The 13,353-nt window shown below is 34.8% G+C and overlaps 1 protein-coding gene and 1 long non-coding RNA gene across 2 annotated transcripts; one reads left to right on the plus strand and one right to left on the minus strand.

The window, feature by feature from the left end:
- Positions 1 to 1,311: 1,311 nt before the first annotated feature.
- LOC118683154 (uncharacterized) lies at positions 1,312 to 1,687 on the minus strand. The gene is made up of 2 exons (XR_011395935.1): positions 1,566 to 1,687; positions 1,312 to 1,510 (listed from the first exon to the last, which is right to left on the minus strand). It is a non-coding gene; the product is annotated as an uncharacterized lncRNA (long non-coding RNA).
- Positions 1,453 to 12,613, plus strand: tapas. Its single transcript, XM_036374648.2, has 10 exons — positions 1,453 to 1,905; positions 3,439 to 4,752; positions 4,817 to 5,321; positions 6,154 to 6,890; positions 6,957 to 7,331; positions 7,407 to 7,522; positions 7,582 to 7,858; positions 7,916 to 8,064; positions 8,178 to 8,329; positions 10,425 to 12,613. Exons 1-10 carry the CDS (start codon positions 1,453 to 1,455, stop codon positions 10,664 to 10,666), a joined length of 4,320 nt encoding a protein of 1,439 aa, XP_036230541.2. The 3' UTR covers positions 10,667 to 12,613.
- The last annotated feature ends 740 nt before the right edge of the window (positions 12,614 to 13,353 follow it).

The following is a 13,353-nucleotide window of genomic DNA, read 5'->3' on the forward strand; positions in this document are numbered from 1 at the left end:
GGTGTGCCACTTAAAATTATCTCAAATCAAAAAACCAAAAAAAAAATTATTATTACTATATATTATCAATTTATTACTATATATATATATCGTGACAAATAAATCTAAAAAGATCGTGTGAAAATTTCTAGTCAAACGGTCAAACCATTTCGGAGATAGTTTTCTAACCGACTCTGAAAACAGCGTTTCAAGAAAAGCGCGTTCAAAGTTTTGGGTGCCGATTATACGATGTATTTTGAAAAATAATAATAATTCTAATTTTTGGAATACATTCTCAAATATGTACATAAATTCTAAATATTGTAGTATATGCAAATAAAAAAATAGATTTTTTGATATTCACAAATGTGTATAACCCCTTAATCAACAAAATAGGTCTATTAGTCTAAGCTTCAACTTAATTTAATTTTCGAATATTTAAATAATACACCGTTATGATTTTTAGTTTAATGATCCGAGTTTGGAGTCATAATTCTACCATTTTTCTTCTATATTCTACCATACTTATAATGAATACAGCATGTACTCTGTTTTTCTAGAATAGTCCCAACACCTCTTTCTCCCTACCTTTCCACAAACATCTTGGAAATAATTACGTTTGCATGTGTATTTATTGATTTTTGATTTGAAAGGTTAAGAAGAGCAGATCGATACCGACGCGTGGAAACAAACAAACCGTTACTAATTACATCGATTATTTGAGTGATACATTTTTTTCCTTAAATTTATGGCAGCAAGCATTAAAATGAACTAAATTGTAAATATTTCGGTTGTTTAAAAGAGTGAAATCGTTAGATGGCGCGCTAGTCGCTATGGTTGCGTCCATGGATTCGAACCTCAGTCGAATAGAAACGCAAAATAAAATCGTTTTCTAACAGTGGTTACCTAGTTAGACTTAATTTCGAAATAGGTGATATATATGAAAACATATGTACATATGTACATTAGGGTGGAGCGAAAAAATTTTGTTTTTCGAGTTAAAATTTTTTTGGACAAAAAAAGTTTTGTTGGTTTAAACTCTTCACATTTATATAAAAATTACCGAATTTGACGGTTTTTGACTCAAAATTTATTTTAACGCTTAAGAAAAGCATGTTGTCGCTTAAGACTTTTTTTTTAAACTCCAATAATGACCACAAAAAATTTTTTCAAGTTGATAACTTTTAATTGAGCAGAAAGAGGACTCTCTACGGCTTCTAGACCACTTATCAAAAAAATTTTACGAAATAAAAATTTTTTTCGCTCCACCCTAATGTTTATATCTCATATAATCAGCCCATTCCCGCAAATAAACCACAAATAAAACCACAATTAATATTAATTGAAATCAGACTTGGACGCATTTATTGCAAAAACATATTTTTTTTTTTTTTTTTATTAATTTCAGCATTTCTCGGCAGCATCCACCAGCGATTTTGAACTTATTGTGATTGAAAAACAAGAAACTCCAATATGTCCGCAGCAGTCGCGTCGGCACCGACAACAGCAACAACAACGACAGCAACCAAACCTGTAAACAAGGCAACATCGTCAAAAACCAATAATAACAATAACAACAATAATACAACTAAAACAGCAACAAAAGTTGCAAGTTCCAGCAGCGATACGACGAGCAAAACAAACAAAAACGTTGCCGCAAACAAAAGCAAAACTACAACCAGCAGCAACAGCGGCAACAATGATGACAACAATAACAATGGCAAGCAACAACGCCTAAAATACGTAGCGAATGTAGTGCGCGCTTTAGTGACATCACGCAAACCGCCGTGCAAATTACGCGAGGTACTCAACGAGTATCCAGAAATCGAGGGTGAACCATTGAATTTTCGCAAACTTGGCTATACATCAGCCAAAGATCTGTTGAAGGCGACAGGCGAATTTAGTTTTATGCAATATGGCGAAGAGGTGAGTGCGAGAATACATAACATACCTAGAAGTGTGAATACTCTATACATGAGCATTGCGAAAAGTATTTACAATTGCCGCAATCAACAAAATGTTTCAATATTTACTATTTAAATATGTATACTCTGAACAGGGCATAACAAGTTTGCTACACCCAGCAGGAAACGTCAGAGACCCTATAAAATTTATATATAAATGATCAGCATGACAAGCTGAGTCGATTTAGACAAATCCATATATAGCCGAACTAGTACTTTAGTTTCTGAGATATTGATCTTAAATTTTGCTCACGCGCTTTGCTCACCAAGGAGCTGCTCATTTGTCGGAACCGCCGCTATCGCACCACTACGGCATATAGCTGCCATACAAACTGAACAATCGGTTTCAAGTGCTTGCATGGAAAACTTTCTCGTTTGGCTAAATAGCTTCACAAAATTTAGCGTGTATTATTGTCTTAAGGCAATTATACAATCTCCGAATAAATTGTTTACAACGGACCATTATAACATATAGCTGCCATACAAGTTGACCGATCCAACTCAAGTTATTGTATGGATAACTGTTTTATTTGTCAAGATAACTACACAAAATTTGGCATAGATCATTGCAAAAGCCAGCGCTACAATCTCCGAACAAATTGTTCAGATCGGATCACTATAGCATTTAGCTACCGAAACTGACCGATCCAAATCAAGCAAAATACATTTTTATATTCTTTTATGCTTTAAGAAATGCACCTGTGAAGGGTGTTATATGCGGTATAGCAGAATTTAAGATTTTTAATTTTTTTTTGCTGTTCAAGGTTTAACTGCGTATATGTTTTATCACCCTGTTTTATGTGCATTGTGCTCATTTAAGTTGCCGAAATTTAGGACTCATTTGTCTCATTCACTTTTTTTATTTTGCTTGTCTGAATTTGCCCTCACACTTTGTGGCAGTGTATGCCGATGTTGCAGCCAGTATGTCTGCGTCGGTTTCTTCGAAAGTTTTCTAAAAATATACAGTTCTAGTGCAACGAACTTTAACCCCGAAAAATACAGCAAACTAGTGCGGTTTTTGTTTGCATAAATTTTAAATTTGAAGGGCTCACAAATCTAAAGAGAAACTATCATAAAATAGACAATTTTCACAGTACATCTGCAAATCTATTTGCTGTTTTTTCTATAAACAAAAGTGTTAAAAAGTGAGGCTAGAATAAAAAATAACACATGTAAGTCCAACCAGCTGTGTGTGCACCTATACATGCGTACATACATGTTTGTAAAGTTCAAAATCGTTGTAAATTATTCATTGAATCGAATCAAGAGCGCATTATTACTTAACTTGTAGTGAATGTAGCACTCTTTGTATACCAATATCTACGCTGGTGCTGCTCTCGATCACTTTCGATGATCACGTTTGTTTAGCGCTCTGAGTATCGCGGTGAATTTCCACTAAAATAGTTTTACCTCACCCTTATATGTTCACATATTCTAATTGCACATGCTTATTTGTATCTGACGTTCTCACTTATGCTCTCCCTCATTGCCGCAGACATACATAGATGCCGTACCTAGCCAGAAGTCGGCGCACATCTCGTCTATGGTGAGACAGCAAAAGTCAAGCAAAACGACACGCATCATAGCGGCACCACAAGTGAGACAACCGAAACGTTCCGATCAGAGTTGGAACAAGAGTAGCTATTCGTCAAACGTCTTCCAGCGTTTGCCGGCGACGGGTCAGCAGCAGCAACAACAGCAGCGTTGGCGTAGTAATGTGAACAGCACTGCAGCAGGGGCTGGTGATCGCAACAACAACAATAGCCAACAGCAAAACAATAACAATCGCAACAGCAGTGCGAGTGGGCAGCAGCAACAACAACAACAACAGAAAGATAAATCACAACAACAAAAACCAACACAGCCACAAGCGAAGACACAGACGCAACAGCAAAAGGCAACGAAGCCACAACAACAACAAGCGTCGAAAACTCAGCAGCAACCGCCTTTGCAGCGCCAAAAGTCGCTCGGCGCAACGACGACTAAGACCGCAGGCGGTGGCGAGAAGAAAGATCTACGCGAAATGTTAAACGCAAAGGCAGCACAACAGCAGCAATCCAATGGAGGTGCGGCCGCCAACAATGGCAACAAGGCGGCTGGCGAGACTGATTTACGCGAACGTTTGAATGCCAAGCGTCAACAACAGCAACAGCAACAACAAAAGCAGCAGCCAGCCGCTGAACAGCAAAAATCATCGCCGCGTCCCATTTTAGGGCAAAACAACAACTCGGCAATCGCAATTGCTTCGACATTGATATTGGCGCAGCGTGAGCAAAAAATGCAGGAGCAGCATCAGCAGCAGCGCGCTCAGCTGTTGGCCGCGCAACATTTACGTCAGCAGCAGCAGCAGCAACAACAACAACAGCTGATACAACAAAATCTGCTGCAGCAACAACAATTGCAGAAGCAGGCACAGCAACAGCAACAGCTGCAAGCGCAACCACAGCAACAGCAATCGCAGACGCGTCAATTGATGGCTGCTGGCGTTGCCAAACCAGGTGTTGGCATAGGTTCGGTGCAGGATCGCTTACGTATACGTATTAGCAATAATAATAATAATCAAAACGGTAACGGTTTTGGCGCGTCCACAAATGGCAGCAATACACCCGAAACGTCACCGGCGCTATCCTCCACAGGTTCTGACAAACTGCTAACGGCGACGAACTCATTTGTTGCCTCGGCAGCTATGCAGCAGCTGCAGCTGCAACAACAACCACAATTCCATAAACAGCGCTACATCGTCAAACAGCAGCAGCAGCAGCAGCTGCTGCAACAACAACAGCAACAGTTTGGCGAGGCTAATGGTCAGGTAAGTGTCAGAGCACGCTTAAATACAATAAAAACTTACTCATGTACGCTCACTCTCCTTGCAGCACGTCATACCGCCGCGCGTTTTCCAATTCAACCCCAAACTCGATCCAATCACATCGCTAACGCAATATTGTGTGGTGCGTCGTTATGCGCCGCCGGCTTTCAGCGCTATACGCTCGAAATTTACACGTCTCTATCAGTGCCGTGTCAATGTGAATGGCACCATCTTCTCCACATACCCCAATGAATATTTACACGAGCATGTTGCTCAAATCTCATGCGCTCAAAAGGCTATTGAACAATTGAAGCTGCAAGAGTCGCGACGTCCTCTACCCTTGTTTTCGGATGGCGATACCGATCTAATTGACAAACTATACAATGAATTGCAACAACATCCACATGGTATATTCGCCAAAAACATACCGGAGATATTCGAGGAAGCGTACAAACAGTCATTGCCGGAGCACTGGTGGACGTTGGTGCAAACGTCACCGAAATTCACCACCGAATCGGCGACCAATAATGCTGTGATTGTCTTTGCCAACGAAGAGGCGGATAAAGAGAAGCGTAAGAAATTAAGTAGAAACTGTTAAAATGCATGAAAAATTTGAGTTTGTGAAGTCGCGCATACAGCGGTCATTGTTAAAATTGTTATTTCGCGATTTGCCACGAAGTTTGTAACACCCAGAACGAAGCGTCGGAGACACTATAAAGTATACGATATATAATATATATAACGTATATCCGTTCCCACAACAGTCGGATCCAAGTAATCGGAGCGGATCCGGTTTTTTATCCGGCTAAGAACTGTCAACTCGGCAGCATTTCTCGAAATTACTGCTGGAATGTTTTCAGCCGCTACAACAACAACAACCCCATAAAGTATATATATCTATATACATGATCAGCGTGCCGATCTGTCTGTCTGAATATACGCTAACTAGTCCCTCAGCTTTTGAGATATTGATTTTAAATTTTGCACACGTTACTTGCTCCTCAAGAAGCTGCTCACATATTGAAACCGCTGCTATTGGACCAATGTAAGATATAGCTGCCATGCAAACTGATCGATCGAAATCAAATGCTTGTATGGAAAACTTTTTTTTTTGCCAAGATATCTTCACGAAATTTGTCAGTTGTTATTGTCCAAGGCAACGCTACAAGCTGTAAAAATATTGCTTAGATCAGATCACTATAGCATATACCTGTTATAAAAATTGACCGATCAAAATCAAGATATAGGTTTTCTTATACACTTATATGCTACAAGAAATGCAGCTGTGAAGGGTATTATAGCTTCGATGCCGCCGTAGCTAATGTTTTTTCTTTTTTTTTTTCGTACATATTTTCTTACCACTTAACTTAATTAACCACTTATTTACATATTTGTGTTATGTAGCTGGCAGCACCGGTACAATCATACAAATGGATGGCATTGCTCTACCGTGGAAGCAAAAATATTGGCAATTGTACATCACATATTGCGCCTCAACAATTGATGTGTGGGCACGCCTCTTCGGCAAGGAGTATAGCGAACGCTTTGATAGCGTTATGAGCGAAATCGATGTGCATATGTCAACGCAAAAGACACGTCCATTATCGCTGGCATGCAAAAATATCTATTTAGTGTGCATCAATGACTGCTGGCATCGTGTGCGCGTCGAAGAGCTGGACAAACCGAATGCAACGGCGCGTTGTTTCTTCATCGACTATGGAGATAGTGATTGGGTGGCTGTGAGTGAATTATATATATGTGAGGCACAATTCTTGCGTTTGCCAGCGCAAGCGGTGCCTTTGTCGCTGTTCGGTTTGGAAGATTTCGCTGGCAATCCGAATGCGCGGCGGCACTTGGATGCGATGTTGTCCAGCAAATCGGTGGTGAGTGAGATTTTGACAAAGGAGAGTGACTTCTACAACACGGAATCGAGCGCTTGTGGTAAAATACAAGTTGTATTGTATGATACCTCAACCGAGGAGGATGTGAATCTGAATCCATTGCTGTTGAGCAAGATTTGCGATGATACACCGCCGCCAGAAATCAAACACAAAGGCGCCACCAATGTGCTGGTCTCACATATAAGCGATGAGGGTGATCTATATTTGCAGATACTCAACACTGACTTTAAATATGTGCAGGTGTGTATTGAGGCAAATATTGAACTGCTATTGAATCAATATTCTTACATATTTAATTTGTTTTAGAAATTAATTCAACAACTCATCGAATCGAAATTCAAACGCGATCAACACAAGATCACTGCTAACGATCTGAAACGTTCTAATCTCTTCTTAATATGTGACGACACCAATGACGGCGAGACGCAGTGGTATCGTGGCGCACTCGCCGACATGCCGAACTATCGTGTCGAGGATGAAGAATTTGATATATTATATGTGGATTATGGCATAACACGTCGCACGCACATTTCGAACATTTTCCGTTTGGAATCGCTAAGTACAGCGTTGAGCAAATTCCCAAGGCAAGCGATACGCGCGCGTCTGCACAACATACCGCCAATCAACAAGAGCATTGTTGGGCGCATGCGCGCATTGCTGCCATCCAATTGTGCGGCTTTTGTGAGTAAACTTCTATTTACGCATTTTTTTTCTAAATTTCGTCGAACAAATTAAGTTGATTTTTAAATTTTATAGGTGAAAATGAATAAACCCGGCAAATTGCCATATGTCACCATCTATCGTCGTCATGAGAGTTCTGATATGCTGTGCAATATAAACGAGGATATACGCATGGAAGCCGAATTGGAATCGTGCGTGTGCTAAAATATATTGCAAAGTTTAGTTAATTTGTATTTGTCATACATTTCAGTTCTACGGCTTCGAATGGCGAGGACGATGATGTGTCCATTAATGGCAAACACTTTGGTCTGGCTAAAAATGGCAGTGCTGGTAGCTTGAATTCGCCAACGACACAACAAACCTTTGTAGAAATGACGCGTGGTCTAACCCTCACTTCTTCAGTGCCAAATTCACCACAAAAAGTAGCTGAGCTACCAAAACTACAAAATTACAATGCTATACCTAGTGATCCAAATGATTATCTGGAAGTGCGTGTCACTATGTCGGCGAATCCTTCCAATTTTACGGTACGTTCGATGGCTAAACATTAATAAAATAAATAATAATTTTTCAACTTGCCTTAGATCCAACCCTACAAAGACTATCCACGCCTTCGTGATCTCATGAAGGAACTGCAGGAGTACTGTGAAAATAATGATGAATTCATACCGGCTGATATGGTGGAAATAGGACAGGCCTATGCGGCCAAAAATCCGGATGGTTTCTATCATCGGTAAGTTGCTATATTTTAGTTAGAGCGGCACTATTAGAAAAACATATTGGATATTTTTGAAAAAATTTACAGTTTAATATGTAATTTATCTAATACATATTTTTCTTCTGCAGTGTTGTTGTAGTAAACACCTACAATGGTGATATGATACACGTTTGTTTCTGTGATTTCGGTGATATAGCAATTTTGCGCAGCGACCAATTGAAAATATTACCGGCGAAGTATCGTCAATTACCGAAAATGTCGATACAAGCTAAGTTGCATGGTGAGTAAGACTTTTTTTTAAATTGTTTTTATGATTATTGTTTTTTTAAAAATAATTTTAGTTTTAAATAATTTTTTTGATTGATAATTTGATTTAATAACTTTTTCAAATACTTTTTTTAAATTTTATTTAACATGTTCTTTTTTTAATTAAAAAAAAAAATTTTACATTACAATCAAATTTTTTTTAATATATTTTTTTCTATTAATTTTTGTTTTATATGTATGTATGTTTTATTTTTTTTTTTTTAATAATTTTTGTTTAATACTTCTTTTATATATAATTTTTATACTCTCGCAACCTGTTGCTACAGAGTATAATAGTTTTGTTCACCTAACGGTTGTTTGTATCACCTAAAACTAATCGAGTTAGATATAGGGTTATATATATATAAATGATCAGGATAAAGAGACGAGTTGAAATCCGGGTGACTGTCTGTCCGTCCGTCCGTCTGTCCGTCCGTCCGTCTGTCCGTCCGTCCGTCCGTGCAAGCTCTAACTTGAGTAAAAATTGAGATATCTTTATGAAACTTGGTAGACATGTTTCATGGTACCGTGAGACGGTTGGTATTGCAGATGGGCGTAATCGGATCACTGCCACGCCCACAAAACGCCATTAATCAAAAACAAATAACTTGCCATAACTAAGCTCCGCAATAAGATACAAGACTGTTATTTGGTACACAGGATCACATTAGGGAGGGGCATCTGCAGTTAAAATTATTTTTTAAAAAGTGGGCGTGGTCCCGCCTCTAATAGGTTTAATGTGCATATCTCCTAAACCGCTAATGCTATAATAAATTCAAAATTCACTGGAAGCAAATGTTTTTAGCACTTCTATTGACGGTGTGAAAATAGTTGAAATCGGGTGGCAACTCCGCCCACTCCCCATATAACGGTACTGTTAAAAACTACTAAAAGCGCGATAAATCAAGCACTAAACACGCCAGAGACATTAAATTTTATCTATGAGATGGTATAAGATGACTTTATAGGAACCGCGTTCAAAATTAGACAGTGGGCGTGGCACAGCCCACTTTTAGGTGAAAAGCCATATCTTGAGATCTGCTTAACCGATTTCAACCAAATTCGGTGCGTAACGTTCTTTTCATGTTTCTATGTCATAGTGCGAAAATGGGCGAAATTGGACTACAACCACGCCTATTTCCCATATAACACCTTTTTCAATTCCATCTGATTCTTTCACTTTCCACTATGCAAATCAGGTAACAATAATTATATCGGGGTAAAACTGTGCGTGAATAATGCAATTAAAGTATGCCACCTTGCGGCCAAAAATTGTCTAAGTCGAACCAAAACTGTTCAAACCCCTAAGTACTAAATATGTGGACCCCAGTGCCTATAGTTGACCTTCTACCATAAATATCAGTCAATCCACAAAGAAATCTAAAACGAGTATACCATTTGACTTTGCGAGAGTATAAAATGTTCGGTTACATCCGAACTTAGCCCTTCCTTACTTGTTTTATAATATTTTCATTTTTTTAAAATAATGTTTTAAATATAATTATTTTTTTAAATGTATTATTTAATTTTTTTAAATATATATATTTTGTTTAATAAATAAACAAATTTATTATTTTATTTTTTTAGATATATTTTTTTTAATATATTTATTTTTAATATTTATATTTTAGTATTTTATTAACAGGTTCTTGTGTTAATTTTAAAACAATTTTTTTTGATAAATTTTTTTTATTCATTTCATTTTCAATATTTTATTATTTTTTTTCTATAATTTTTTTTAAATATGTGAATATACATATATGTAGTTTTTTTTTTTTAATAATTTTTGTTCAATACTTAATTTCTTTATAATTTTTTTTTTAATTTCTTGTTTTAATTTAAAAAAAAAATTTTGTTTGAATTGAAACTAAATTTTGTTCGAATTTTTTATTTTAATTTATTTAAAAAAAAATTTTATTAATTTTTTAATATTTAATTTATTTAAAAAAAAATTTTATTAATTTTTTAATATTTTTTTTAATATATATATATTTTTTTTTTTTATATATTTATTTATTAATATTTGTATTTTAGTATTTATATTTTAATATTTATTTTTATTATCCTAGGCATAACGGCCACGCATGGCGACTGGAGTCTGGAAGATTGTCTACGCTTCCGTCAGCTAACAGTCGGCCAAAAGTTCGTAGCATCCATAAAACGTATTACATATGATAAGTTGGGTTCACCTGACACACCAATACTCGACTTGGAATTGATTGATGTGACTACAGATGAAGACGTCTATATACATGAAATTTTGTTGCAGGAGCAACGTGCTGTTGCAATCGACAAACCTGAGTCTAACTAAAAATGTCACGCAACTCAACACAAGAGAAAAACGAAAAAGAGAGTTCATATTTCTTAAATATAACGTAGTTTTTAGCGTAGGTTAGTGCAGAGTTTCTTTTCTTTTGAAGGCAAGCGTTGAAGCAATTCATTTAGGCTTTTTGGACTAACTTCAATGGTGGTTAGTGACAAAAATATTTTATGGCGTCGCTAATAATTGAAACTATAATCATATACATGATGCTCTTCGTTTCATTGGGTTTTATTTTTTGACTTGATCACTTAAACTCACTTAAAAAACATCAAATTCACGTTTATACTCATTAGAGCGCGAAAATCACATTCCGTGCATTTTTTTCACTCACTATTTTCACATCGCGTTGATATATACATAAAGCTAAGCGTTTTAGTCGTTTGCACTTCTCAAGCATTGAATGAAAGTTACTAACAAAATTATAATTTTCTATTTTATAAATTGAATTGATATTATTACTAAACGAAAGGTTAATTCTTCGGCATATATGCGTGATTTTTGTAAGCATATGAAGATATCACTTGGTAAAAATACTTATTATATAACATTATTATTTTATTTTTTATTTTAAATGTTTAAAACGAAATGTAGTTATATAAGTTATTTATGCTATTTTGTGTAATATTCGTATTACTAAAAGTTGAAAAATGAAATGATTAAAATGTGTAAAAAACGAGTAATTTTTAAAAAAGTTTTTAACATTTTAGAAATGAAAGCGTAGTTGGTGCAAAAAAATTATTGTTTAATACCAACTAACCCTACTATTGCCAAAATAATACTATGAAATTGCGATTTAGTAAATACTGTTATTTGATTTTTTATTGTTTCATGCAGACGAAACAGAAAATGTATGACAAAAGATACGATTTAGCTATAAACGGAGATAAAGAAATCGTTAACGAATAATAAGCATAACTTGATGTTTGAAAAAAATACGAAAAGCAAATAAAATGAAATGGAATTAACTTAAATTATTCCTAAATATGTAAAAAACATGAAAGAACTTTATTGAAAAAGAATTATCCAAATAATGATACCATATATTAATTAGACTGTTAATTTCTCGTTGACGGCAGCGAAGTTGAACAAAATGGTTTTGTTATTTTTATAACACTTTTAAATTTAAACTTTTTAATTTGTAATAATATCTTTTATTGTAATATTTTTTTATTTAATTTTTAAAAATGTTTGAAATTATAAAATTATAATTTTATTTATTTCATATTTTACAAGTTTTTATAATATTTTTTTTGGCTTTTTCTTTTTTTTTTGTTTTCTTTTAATTAAATTTTTTTTATATTTATTTTTAAATTTTTTTAAAGTTTTTTTTTAGTTTTAATTTTTAATTTTAATTTTATATATTCTTTTGTTATTTTTATTTTTAATTTTTTTACCTTTTTTTAATTCTTATAATTTTTTAAATTTTTTTTGATAACCTTACTGCAGTGAAATGAAAGTTATGTTAAAAAATAAGGTGTATTCCCTCCAAAAGGTTGTATTGAAGTTATGCACGCCTTCAAGCGATGCCTGCTGACAAAGCTAGCCAAAAACAATTATTAATTTCAATCAAATCTTATGAAAATCGTTTAAACTAGTTGACTTAATTTTTAATTTTCAGCCATTAATTTAATTTTATATGATTTATTATTAAATGTAAACTTTTTGTTCTGCTTCGCTCGCTTAATTCAAAACAAATATTTACATATGCGAAATATCCACATATTTGCTTAGTGTATAAGCTACGAAAACAATATACTTACATACTTACAACAAGCAAATTATTAACAGAAAAACTATAGATATATAACCAGATTAACATACATACATACATACATACATGTGTATGTGCGTATAAATATCTATGTATTCCGAAAGACACTCATACATACATATTCTATATATATGCAATAAATTGGATCAATGTGTAAAATGCAATTGCAGAGATGAAAGTTATCTTATTACTATTTTTTTCAAGTTAAAAAATCATATTTTAGGTAAGTGGAGACTTATTATTTTGGAGTTTTGCAAAAAAAGTTTACTTGTTGAGCAGAAAACATGTGAAATATTATTGGAGACATATTTTAGGACTTAGACAAGGAGTTATGAAGATAAAAACGTTTGCTCGCCTAAAAATATGCAACAGATATTTGATTCCAACGCTTGTAGCACTTATTAATTTTGTATAACAGCTTTCACGCGTAAGGAACTGTTGATTATGTAAGCAAATTTTTTTTAAAGCTAATAGAGAAAGCCATAAAAGATACATTTGACGTATAATTTAGTAATTATTGAGAATTCAACAATTATTTGTGGCGAATTCTGATCTGTATAATTTGTTAAAATGCTCAGGATATAGTAAACTGCTTTAGCCAGCATTGCATTACCCACAGCAACGAGTTTGCATACGCTAATAAATCATTAAATGGTGAGCGAACGAGTAGCATTAGTGAAATGCTAAGCAATACGAGTATTCGCTGTTGCTGTGCAAGCGGTGATAATTGCAAGTGTTCGTATATCAAATATAAACTAAAAATGCTTTCTTTATGCATAAAAATGTAACGTGTTTGCGTATCCGAATATATAGTAGCCAACAAAAACTTAAAATATCAATTGAATTTACAACTCAACGTATTTTGATATATGCTCAATATTTTACGTTTCAAATTTACTCGCTA

The sequence above is a fragment of the Bactrocera oleae genome, chromosome 4 (genome assembly GCF_042242935.1).
Source record: "Bactrocera oleae isolate idBacOlea1 chromosome 4, idBacOlea1, whole genome shotgun sequence".
Taxonomy (NCBI): Eukaryota; Metazoa; Arthropoda; class Insecta; order Diptera; family Tephritidae; genus Bactrocera; species Bactrocera oleae.